Source organism: Scylla paramamosain, chromosome 4 (genome assembly GCF_035594125.1).
Source record: "Scylla paramamosain isolate STU-SP2022 chromosome 4, ASM3559412v1, whole genome shotgun sequence".
Classification (NCBI taxonomy): Eukaryota; Metazoa; Arthropoda; class Malacostraca; order Decapoda; family Portunidae; genus Scylla; species Scylla paramamosain.
The window spans coordinates 24,356,296-24,369,354 of NC_087154.1; the positions used below are offsets into that span (position 1 = coordinate 24,356,296).

At 37.8% G+C, this 13,059-nt stretch overlaps 1 protein-coding gene across 4 annotated transcripts in view; it reads right to left on the minus strand.

The window, feature by feature from the left end:
- Positions 1–13,059, minus strand: part of LOC135099898 (dynein axonemal heavy chain 3-like) — a 430,253-nt gene that overhangs the window by 179,679 nt on the left and 237,515 nt on the right. For all 4 annotated transcript variants that reach the window (XM_064002569.1, XM_064002565.1, XM_064002567.1 and 1 more), the window contains one exon: positions 2,441–2,537. In XM_064002569.1, coding sequence (XP_063858639.1) covers positions 2,441–2,537 — 97 coding nt within the window. The remainder of the gene's footprint in view (positions 1–2,440; positions 2,538–13,059) is intronic.

The following is a 13,059-nucleotide window of genomic DNA, read 5'->3' on the forward strand; positions in this document are numbered from 1 at the left end:
AATGACAACTGCTTCTGTGTCAGAGACCCATCTCTGTGTGCCAAGTGCATAACAGAGATGATAGTGTCAGGCATGCAGGCTTACATTCCTCAATCTTTTTCTTGATGTAAACCTTGGCTTAACACAGCCTGTTCTCATGCTACACATGATAGAGAGGTGGCCTACAAATGGTACTTGAGCCTTCCATCACCAAAATCTCATGCACTTTATATTTCTGCCCAGAACTATGCCAAGTCTGTTCTCCAACTAGTCAAAAACTCCTTCATTAAAAGAAAGTGTCAAAATCTTTCAAGCTCTAACTCCCCTCGTGACTTCAGGCACCTAGCCAAAAACATCTCCAATAATTTTGCTTCTTCTTCTTTCCCTCCTTTATTTCAATGAGATGACACCACTGGTATCACATCTATCTCTAAAGCTTAAATCTTTGCTCAAACCTTTGCTAACAACTCTACCTTGGATGATTCAGGGTTTGTTCTTCCCTCTCCTCCAACCTCTGACTATTTCATGCTACCTACTAAAATTCTTCACAACGATATTTTCCATGCCCTCATTGGCCTAGACCCTTGGAAGGTTTATGGATCTGATGGGGTCCCTCCAATTATTCTCTGAAACTGCACCACCATGCTTGCACCTTGCCTATCAAGCTCTTTCAACTCTGTCTGTCAACATTTATCTATCTTTCTTGCTGGAAGTTTGCCTACATTCAGCTTGTTCCTAAAAAGGGTGACCATTCTAAGCCCTTAAACTACCATCCAATTGTTTAATTTCCTGCCTATCTAAAGTTTTTGAATCTATCCTCAACAGGAAGATTCATAAACATCTATCACTTTACAACCTTCTATCTGATTGCCAGTATGGGTTCCATACTGGTAATCTTCTGGCTTTCCTTACTGAGTCTTGGTCATCCTCTTTAAGAGATTTTGGTGAAACTTTTTGCTGTTGCCTTAGACATATCAAAAGCTTTTGATAGAGTCTGGCACAAAGCTTTGATTTCAAAACTACCCTCCTACAGCTTCTATCCTTCTCTCTCTATAACTACATCTCAACTTTCCTTTCTGACCATTCTATTGCTGCTGTGATAGACAGTCACTGTTCTCCTAAATCTATTAACAGTGGTGTTCCTCAGAGTTCTGTAATGTCACCCACTCTTTTCCTATTATTCATCAATGATCTAAACCAAACTTCTTATCCTATCCACTCCTATCCTGATGATACCATCCTGCACTTTTCCATGTATTTTTGTAGACATCCAACCATTCAAAAAGTGAACAGTTTGCACAGGGAAGACACAGAATGCCTGACTTCTGATATCCCTAAAATTTCTGACTAGGGTTGAACAAACTTGGTATTGTTCAATGCCTCAAAAACTCAATTCCTCCATCTATCAACACAACACAACCTTCCAGACAACTATCCCCTCTCCTTCAATGACACTCAACTGTCCCTCTCTCCTACACTGAACATCCTAGGTCTGTCCTTTTCTTATAATCTAAACTGGAAACTTCACATCTCATCTCTAGCTAAAACAGCTTCTATGAAGTTAGGCTTTCTGAGATGTCTCCACCAGTTTTTCTCACCCCCCTAACTGCTAACTCTGTACAAGGGCTTTATCTGTCCATGTATGGAGTATGCTTCACATGTCTGGGGAGGGGGGGATCCACTCATATCGCTCTTTTAGACAGTGTGGAATCTAAAGCTTTTTGTCTCATCAACTCCTCTCCTCTAACTGACTGTCTTCAGCCTCTTTCTCATTGCTGCAATGTTGTATCTTTTGCTATTTTCTACTGCTATTTTCATGCTAATTGTTCTTCTGATCTTGCTAACTGCATGCCTCCCCTGCTCCTGCAGCCTCACTGCACAAAAATTTCTTCTCTCTCATCCCTATTCTACCCACCTATCTAATGGAAGAGTTAACCATTATTTTCAATCATTTATCCCTTTCTCTGGTAAAGTCTGGAATTCCTTGCCTGCTTCTGTATTTCCATCTTCCTGTCTTGAATTCCTTCAAGAGAGAGAAAGAGAGGTTTCAAGTCACTTATCCTTCAGTTTTTTACTACCGCTTTGGACCCTATTTGAGGATTTTGTTGTCTTTGGCCTGTGTTTCTCCTACATAAAAAGTATGTCCTTATATAATTGTGAATAGAAAAAATAATTTCTGTATTTTCATATTTTTCTGTATCATGTATTAAGTCAAACTAACCATACAAATATATTATCCTATTTGAGTTACATATATTGAAAACTGAAATATTGATCTACAAGAATCTGAACAAATAATACTACATCTCTTTAAAGAAAGAATGAAAGATACAAAAATGACTACTGGTGGGTCACTTTGTAGGAGAGCAGTCGTGAGTGATGACTCACAGGTGGGTCATACCCCATGCAATGTGTTAAACAAAGTACATCAAACTAGATAGAGAGTTGTACTAATACTTACCCTTTTGTAAGTTTGAAGCTTTCTGGCTTTGAGGAACCATCCACCTTGCCCTGAAGAAGCTTGCGGTAGAACTGGTCAAACATCTGGCGACTGGCTCCTGGTATTCAAGTTAAAATTATTGAATTAATTAATAAGACATGAAATATAAGAAAGTCCCAATGACATGAGCATTTAGGTTTCATTTGAATTGCTCGTATGAGGAATTCTCGTATAACAAAACACATAACTAATGGGGAAAAGGGGTTAGGTTCCATGACCTTTGTCAAAGGTAATTTTTCAAGCTAAAATATACCATACCAAATGCAACAAATGTGTCTATATTACAGAACTGTAAATAAAGCAGCCTGTAAGAGAAAACAGCATACAAAGAATATGATTTTATATTAACTAAACAAATAAAATGTGCTTAACACTCACCAATGCATAGTTAATGCTTCAGGGAGGGAAACTTGTTCACCACTCTTATGCCCTTTAACAATATCTACCTTCTTTGGAAATGTGATTAGTACTCAAGCTCACTTAGACTTACAGCTAGGAATTGCACTGGAACTCACTGACTGCTTGGGATGCGAAATTAGCATTTGAGAGGCAAAATAAAGCACAATCTATAGACCAGTGGTCAGTCACATACATAAAATCACACCAAAGATGGCGAATTAAAGAATACACCAACAATAATACTGTAATACAGCCAAGCACTGATCAGTTACATAAAGCACTATACACTGTACTTGTATTGTATTGTGAATATGCTTGCAAGCAAAATGATGATAGAGTACGAGTATAATAAGCAGCAAGGCTGTAAGGGTGGAAATCTGAAAGACACTGAGTTCATTTTAAAAGAGGGTTGGTGAGAAGAATAAATGGTTGGTAGGGGAATGTTTATGGAAATTACAACAAGCAAACAAAAATGAAACTGCAACAAATACATACATTAGTCATTGTGTCAGTGATAAGGAATATCCACTAAATTATGATCTGGTTTCACTAATAAGTGTGGTTGCCAAGATTTATGAAAGAACTGTGATGAATAAAGAAACAAAATATAAGGAGGACATCAAAAAGGAAGACTATATGCTATGAAACTGTTGTTTCTACTCAAGGTAGCACATAATCCAAGAAAGAGATTGTTGGGTATATTTATGAAGTGCCTCACAAGAGACTGACTTGTAAAATACAAAATATTTGAGGAGTGAAATATGGTCAACTAAATTGGATGGAAAACTTTTTTAAAGAATGGAGAAATTAAGGTACTTATTAAAGACCAGAAAATAGAATGGTGCACAGTATAATAAAGTTCTGCAGGGATATATTCTGGCACTAGTTATGTTTGCAATACACATAAATTATATGTGCACTTGGTAACCAATTATGTTTGCAGATGATATGAAACAAATAACCACTAAAGGGCCAACAGTGATGGTGATTTTTGTCCCACTAGGACTGGCCTCCCACACTAAATGCTGAAAATAGCCCATTTTCACACACACCTTAAACTTGGTCAACATCAAGTTTTCCTCTTTCTGACAATGCCATCCAGATGTCTCTATGTGCTGTGATTATGGAGGGACAGCAAACTGAAGAGGAGAGACTTTTGGAGGGAGTGAGTTACTTGCCAGACATGTGTCTGTTTTGCCTGACTGGATATGGCTAGCACCTAATGAAAACTGGTGCCCTGAGCTCTTTTCATGCATGCTAAACAGTTTTATTGAGTTCCCTCCCTATTACACTCTCAGCAAGATGTGTAGCAAATGGTTGCGTGTGAGCGGGTAACATATGCAGGGCAGGAGGAAGTGGGCCAGGAATCAGATTAATCAGAATCACTATAACTACATTTAGCCATGGTGAGAGCAGGGCAGAGACTAAGAGATAAACCTACTATCCATTTCAGGCCCAAAGAAGCATCGTTTTTTTCCAAATATCTTCTGAATAAACAATTGAATCAATATGACATTTTGGAGCAGCTTGTTTGTCACCATGCCATAGTTTATGACACAACTGTGCATTGCCAAGAGTGTTTTATTAAGGAGTTTACTCTTGGTCTTCAAGGTAAAGTTGGCGAGAGCTGAGAAGACATTCAGATATGGAAGGTTCTGCGTGATGTAGTTATGATGTGCATTACTTAACCACCTCTCCCTCCATTCCTGTTTTTCTTATTATACCCATATCCCTGGCTCTCTCTCTCTCTCTCTCTCTCTCTCTCTCTCTCTCTCTCTCTTGTGCAAAAGATACAAAGCCATGCACATTTTAATTGTCTATAAAGACATAATCTAAAAATATTGTTGGGTGATTTATGCAAAAGATTGTGATCACAGTTCTACCAAGTTTGACAATTACACGGTGCTTGATGGGTGAAAAGTTAACATGATAACTTAAGGGGATGCTACTGTAGAATGCGTATAGCCACATGCTGAGGAGGAAGGAATGCTTCATCACTGTCGATCATGGCCTACATGCTACAATGTCTACGTGGGTGCAAGGTAGTAATTGTGGGGACAGGGAGTGGAAAGGCAAGGAGGGAGGTAGGGGAAGACAGTAGTGGAGGAAGAGGTGGTTGAGTGATACATGTCATAACTATATCATGCAAAACCCTCTCTGTCTGAATGTCTTCTCAGCTCTTGCCAACTTCTCTTTGAAACCCAAGAGTAAACTCCTTGGTATTGCACTGTGGTGTCTATTATTACAGTACGGTGTCAAATAAGCTGTGCTGAAATGTCATATTGATCCAACTGTTTGTTTAAGATATTTGCAAAAAATGATGCCTGAAATGGATAGAAACTACCGCACAGACAGTATTACCAAAGAATGAATTACAAAAATTGACAAAGGTAGCTAAGTTTATCGTAAAAGTCGCAAAGCGGTCATAATTGCCTCCAGTTCTCGAATAGTAAAGCAGCTATAGTCACCTCTGATCCTTCAGTGGTTAAAGAAAGATGCAAATCATGAAGACTGCGTAATGTTACAAGATCTAGATAGGATATTTGAATTCAGTTATAGACAGTAAATGGAAATTGACATCAATGATGTAAAAGACCAAGTCTAGCAAAAGCAACTGCTGTATGTGTGATGACATGATGGGAACTGAAATTACTGAGAAAAAGAACCTGAGAGTGATATTCTTGAGCATCTTAGTACCATAGAAACATATAAGAGAAAACTCTCTGGTTCATAAGGAGTGGCATTTACTTATTTGGATGAAGAGATGATTTTTCATATGGAGAGACTTAGAAAGAGAAAAGTGAAAGGAGATAAGAGAACTGCAATGCTTAGTGATGAAAAGAGCAGAAAAACTTGATAAAATGTGTGTGTGTGTGTATTCACCTAGTTGTATAGAACAGAATTTGAGCAGGGCTCATAGTGCCCTGTCTCCATATCTGTATTTATTCAACATTTTCTTAAATTTCTGCACATTAGGTGCTGTAACAACCTCTTCAATTAGAACATTCCAGATATCCACAGTTCTATGTGGAAAACTGTACTTCTTGATGTCCCTCATACACTGACTCTTCTTGATCTTCACTGATCTTTGCCCTCTCATCCATCCAGCTTCATCTTCCAGCAACACCAGGTCCTGCTTGTCTATGTTCACAATGAGATGAACTATTCTATACATAATTATTAGATCTCCTCTTTCCCTTCTAACTTGCAAAGTTGGCAGTCCCATTTTTCAACCTCTCTTCGTACTTTAAGTCTTTCAGCTCTGGTACCATCTTTGAAGCTGGCCTCTGAATTCTTTCCAACTTCTTTATCTCTTTTATCATATGCAGAGACCACACCATTGCTGCATATTCCAGCCTGGGAAGTAGCATAGTGGCTATAATTTTGTTCATCATAGTCTTATCCATGTAATGAAATGCCACCCTATTATTTGTTAACATCCTGTACATCGAGCCAAATGTCTCACTTATATGCCATTCTGGGGTCAGGGTATCTTGAAAAACCACTCCTAGCTCTTTCTCTTCCATGCTCTTCATTATTACTTCCTCCCCAATTTTTATAGACCCATGCAGGTCTTCTTTTACTCTTTCCCAATCCTATCACATGGCATTTCTTAGCACTGAATTCCAATTTCCGCTTCTTGCCCCACCCATAAATCTTGCAACTCCATACAATCAACATGGCTCTTTATTACTCTTAACAATTTTGCATCATCAACAAACAGATTAATATAACTGGTCAAATCCTCCTGCATATCACTGATGTATATTTGGAACATAATGGATGCTAACACTGACCCCTGTGGTACTCTGCTTGTTACCTTACTCCTACTTGAACAGGTGTCCCTGATCAAAATTCTCATTTCTCTATCCTTTAAGTGGTCTCTCATCTATTTTAGCATTGTCCCTCTCAGTCCTCCTATGTTCCATCTTCCACAATAGTCTTTTATGTGGAACTTTATCAAAAGCTTTTTTTGATGTCCAAGTACACTGCATCTATCCATCTATCTCTGTTTTGTACTTCACCTATTATCCTTGTATAGAAACTTAGTAAATTTGTCATGCATGACCTTCCTTTTCTGAAACCAAATTGGATATTTGTTATAACTTCATTCTCTTCCAAATATTTCAACCACTTTTCCTTTAACACTATTTCAGATCTTGCCCACAACACTAGTTAGCGATACTGGTTCATAATTTAGTGGCTCAGTCCTCCTTCCTCCTTTGTGTATTGGAACTATATTTGCTCTCTTCCACTCCCTTGGTACTCTTCCCTCTATCAGTGAGCTGCTAATCACATCCCAAATTGGCTTGTTCTCTACATTCCTTTAGTGCCCAACCTGACACTCCATCAAGCCACAATGCTTTCATGACATCCAACTTCTCTAGCAACTTGCCAATTTCATGTTTTTATACCAAGACTTCCCGTAACCTCCCTTGCTGCACTTCCTTGTTTGGTTCTGTAAACTCTGCTTCCACACTGAACACAGACCTGAAACTCTCGTTCATAATTTCACTAATTTTTTCTGCTGCTTGATATCTTTTCTCCCTTTACTATCTTGTCAAAAGTTTTTCTGCTTGTCATCTTTCCATTGATATACCTGTAAAAAAGCTTGGGCTCTTCTTCACATTTCTTTACCACATCCTTTTCAAATTGTCTCTCCTCCTCTCTTCTTATTCTAACATACTCATTTCTTGTCTCCTTATATTGCTCTCAATTATTTTAATTTCTTTGTTTCTTCAGTTTCTTCCAAGCTATATCCTTTCTCTTCTTAGCTTCTACACATCTGGCAGTATACTATATATGTTTGCTCCTCCTTACTTTATATACAGGTACATACTTCTGTACATCCTTATTGTACTTCTTCGAGAATGTTTCATATTTCTCTTGCACTGTCTTGCCTTCCATAAGTCTCTTCCAATCAATACTCCCAAAGAATTTTCTTAACTCTGTAAAATTTGTCTTTGTGTGATTTAGTCTCCCATTTTTATAATCCTCCTTGCATGGTAGAACCTCCCAATCTTGCAGTACCACTTCTAATGCCACATGGTCACTTTTTCCCATTGGGCTTAAGTATTTAATGGTTGGACAGGGCTCCAGTTTTTTTTTTTTTTTTTTTGTAGCATACCAGGTCTAACAAAGATGGTTCCTCCTCCCCTCTGTATCTTGTAAATTCCTCCACCTACTGGTCCATTGTATTCACCATAGCTAACTGTAGCATTTCTTCACTCCACGGTCCAACCTTTCCATTAACTTCCATCTCCTCCCAGCTTACATTTTTTGCAGTTAAAGTCTCCCCACTAGTAGTATTTTATTGTCCCTCCTTATCATGTCTAGGCATTTTCTTATGTTCCTCCAGCTTCCATGTATTAGTCTTCGGTGGCACATACGTTAATACAATCCTCCTCCTTTCTCTCCCACTGGTCCTGATTGTTATACCTATGACCACCATGTCATCTCCATACTGCACTTCTTCCACATATGTATCATCTCGAACCATTATCAGTACTCTTCCTCATCCTTTTCCTTTTCTATCTCTCCTCCAATAATTATATCCCTCTTCCTTAAAGCTTAAGTGGAGTTCCTATTTTAACTTTGTCTCAGTTAGGCACAACACATCTAGTCTATTTCCTTTTAGGTAATCTCTTATTTCCAGTACACCTGAAAGTAACCCATCTATGTTTGTATACATTACTCTTAATGTACTACTCCTCCCACCACTTGTAATTTCTCTGTCTGCTGCTGTGGTTCTTCCATTTCTTGTTCCCTTTCCCAAATATACCATTTCTTTAGTTTCATATCTAGTACCCTCCAATAAAATTTCCTCTTCTCGGTCTCTGTCCTTCTCTTGTATTTTCCTTAGCTTCATTTCTCAGATCCCTCTCTTTTTCCCTTTCTTCCAAGTTCATATCTCTTTTTACCCAAATATTCTTGTATACTGAACTTTCAGCCAGCTTTTCAGTTCTCCCTAGGATCTCCTCTACTGCAGCTTGGGATCTCATTCTCACTTTTAACGGTCTTTTACCTCCTTCACTATATTTTCCAAATCCATATGTTTCTTCCACTTCTTGTTCCAGTCCTCGTTCCTCATCTTGGACCACTGTAATAAATTTTCCTCACCAACTCTTTCTCTTCTCTCTCTCTCTTTACTGGGTTTTTCTTCTCTTGCAGTCTAAAAAGACCATAAACTTTTTTTTTCACTTTTAACGGTCTTTTACCTCCTTCACTATATTTTCCAAATCTATATGCTTCTTCCACTTCTCATTCCAGTCCTTGTTCCTCATCTTGGACCATTGTAATAATTTTTCCTCACCAACTCTTCCTTTTCTCTCTCATTTTACTGGGTTTTTCTTCTCTTGCAGTCTGAAAAGACCATTCTTATCCACTATTTTTCCCACCAAAACCTCCTTTTCTTTAATTACCTGAATTACTGTGTCCTTGGTCTTTTCCTGTATTTGTTTTTTAACTACCTCTGTGAAGCTCACTTTTTCATTCTCAGGTTCTTTGTTCCAGGCATTTCTCAGTTCCTCCAGTTTGGTTTCACATACTGCCCCTTCCACTTTTCCTGCACTATCCTCCACCTTTTGTTGCAACCCCTGGAAAGCTACCTCATATTCATTACACTTAGTCCTGCGTATCTCATTTTCTTTCTTTAGTTCCTCCATTGCTTCCTTCATCTCATTGTTTATCTTTAGAGCATTCTCACATTCACTATAATTGTTTCTCAATTCTTTGTTCCAAGCATTTCTCAGTTCCTCCAGTTTGGTTTCACATACCGCCCCTTCCACTTTTCCTGCACTATCCTCCACCTTTTGTTGCAACCCCTGGAGAGCTACCTCATATTCATTACACTTAGTCTTGAGTATCTCATTTTCTTTCTTTAATTCCTCCATTGCTTCTTTCATCTCATTGTTTTTATCTTTAGAGCATTCTCACATTCACTATAATTCTTTCTCAGTTCTTTGTTTTCCACAATAAGTTTGTCCTGCTTTTCCAGAATGCCAGAGATCAGTTCCCTCATGTACCTTATTTCTTTCTCTACACTGATTATCCACCTCATATTTCCTTTATCTTCTTTGAATCCTGAAAAATCCCTTTCTCCACTTGCCTCCGCCAATTGTCTCTAGCCCACAGGGGGCTTCAATAAAATGTGCCTTCAGTCTCACCACCTCACTTGGTTTGTTTACAAACACATCACGACCAGTGGCGCCACCTAGATCTTCCTTTTCTTCCATTTTTAACCCCAAAAATACTCTTTTATGTATTGAATTTGGAGACAGGACACTCTGTAACCCCCTCTCACCCCCAAATATACATTACTAGACCTTGTCGTTTTGCCCAGATCCAGTAGCTTGTATCTTCAGGAGCTCTAGCACCCATGTCTGAACAGCTGGCTGGTGAGTGTGTATTTACCTAGTTGTGACATACGGGAGAGGAGCTAAGCTCGTATTGTCCTGTCTCCATAACTGTTTTTATCCAACTTTTCCTTAGTCATGAATATTTGTAGCACACACCACTTCCCCTTCCAGTTCATTCCATGCCTCTATGCTTCTATGAGGGAAACTAAACTTCTTTATGTCCCTTCTGCAGGTGGTTACTTTTAGTTTTCTTCCATGTCCTCTTGTTTTCTCTTTCAATCATTATAAAGAGATGTTCCCTATCTAGTTTTTCCATCACACTCAGCAATCTGTACCATGTGATCAAGTCACCTCTCTCTCGTCTCTTTTCCAAGGTTGGGAGTTGCATTCTAGCTGGTCACTCATCATATGATGAATCTTGCAATTCTGTTATCATCTTTGTTGCTGCTCTCTGTATTCCTTCCAACTTTCTTATGTGCTTTTTTTCATGTGGTGACCAAATTATTGCTGCGTATTCTAATCCTGGATGTATCATTGTGGTGATCATTTTCCTCATCATTTCTATATCCAGATAAGCAAAGGCAACTCTTGTTTCTTAGTAAGCTGAGAGTTTCACATGTTATCTTGTTAATATGTTTTTCTGGTGATAAATTCTCTGAGAAAAACACTCCCAGATCTTTTTCTCGTTGTCTTGTTTATTGTTTCATTTCCCATCTTACAGTTATAGCTGCACCTTCTGTTACTTTTTCCAAATTCCATCTTTTTACATTTACCAGAGTTAAATTCCATTTGTCATCTGTTGCTCCACTCCCACACCTTGTCTATATCTCTTTGTAATTCTTCACAATCTTCTGTTCCCTTCACTCTTCTCATAAGTTTTGCATCGTCAGCAAAAAGACTCACATAGCTGGATACATTCTCCACCATATCATTTATATACACCACAAACATTATTGGTGTCTGGTCCCTAATTACTGTTCACATCTCTGTTTTTAAGGAAATAGTCCATCCATTTCAGCATTTTTCCATTTACACCACCTATCTTTTCCAGCTTCCACAGCAGTCTATTATGCGGCACTTTATCAAAAGCTTTTCTTAAATCTAGATACATACAGTCTGCCCAACCATCTCTTTCCTGTATGATATCAATTACTCTTGAATAATAGCATAATAAATTAGTGACACAATATCTCCCTTTTCTAAAGCCAAATTGACAAGTTGTGAGAATGCCCTTATCTTCCAAAAACTTGGTCCATTTGTTCTTTATTATCCTTTCACATATTTTTGCAATCACACTCGTCAGCGAAACCGGTCTATAATTTAGTGGGTCTTGTGTGTCTTCTCCTTTAAATATGGGTACGATGTTTGCCCTTTTCCAATCCTATGGAACTATTCTTTCATTAATAGAGGTACATATGATGGTATGTCATTTATCACTAAGCTGGTTACTGGATTCTTTTATTACCCATCATGACACTCCATCCGGTCCTGTGGCCTTTCTCACTTCTAATGTTTTCATGATTTCATCAACTTCCTCTTTTGTTACTTGAAATTCCTCTATTTTTCCATTTCTAGGTGTGCACAATGGCCTTATAAATTCCTTTTCCTTTGTAAAAACTTCCTTAAAGCTCTTATTCATCACTTCTGCCATTTTTTTCAGGTCTTCATAAACCACTTCATCTACCATTAGCTTTCCTATACTCACTTTGCTTTTCAGTTTACCATTCACATATATATAGAAGAGTTTCAGCTCATTTTTATACCTGTTTATTATATCTTTTTTAAACTGTCTTTGTTCATCCCTCAAAATCTTCATGTAATCATTCCTTGCTTGTTTGTAATCATTCCACAGGTTAATTCTTTTACTTTTCCTCCATTTTTTCCACGTATCCTCTTTTGTCCTTCTTGCTGCTTTGCATCTTTTATTAAACCACTCTTTTTTACCAGCTATTACTGTCTGCTTTTTAGGCACAAACTTTTTTTCACCTTTATATATTTTAAGAAATTCATCCCACTTCTCTTGGATCCCTGTAGCCTTATGGAATCTATCCCATCTCTCCTCTTGAAAAAAACTTCATGTTATCAAAGTCTGCCTTACAATAGTTTAATCTCCCAGCATGGTGTTTTTCATTTCTTTGATTCTCTATTTCCTCATTTATATTGAATTCTATGATAGTGTGGTCACTTTTGGCTAATGGACACCCTATGTGAACATTCTCAATTCCTTCTCGTTCCTTACTAAATAACAGATCTAGTCTTGATGTTTTTCCATCTTTTCCAAATCTTGTATCTCTTTTTATCCACTGAGTTAATATATTATCCATTGCCAGCTGTAATAATTTACTTCCCCAAGATGATTCTGTTCCCTCCGTGTGCCACTGTTTCCCATCATGATCAATTTATCACTACTTAGCAATTTTTCTGTCCAGTTTACTGTGTCTTTTATCATTATTTCATATTCTTCATTTGACCAGGCATTGGTTTTTGGTGGTATGTACGTCACTATGTATTGTCTCTTTTTGCCTTGTGTATTTTCCACTCCAATTTTAATTGCCTCAGCTAATCCGTTGCCATATTCTATTTCAACCACCTTTAAGCTTTTCTTGACAAGAAACATCACTCTTCCTCCTTTCTTATATGTTCTACTTCTTTTCCATAAATTGTATTGATTTTGCCCAATGTTCTTTACCTCTAACTCATCAAAAAAATTTATTTCTGTGAGGCCCATTATATCTGAACTTTTCTCATTTAAATAAACATTTAATTCCCTTAATCCCAAGATGAGTCCATCAATGTTTGTATAAACTACCTTCAAAATGCCCC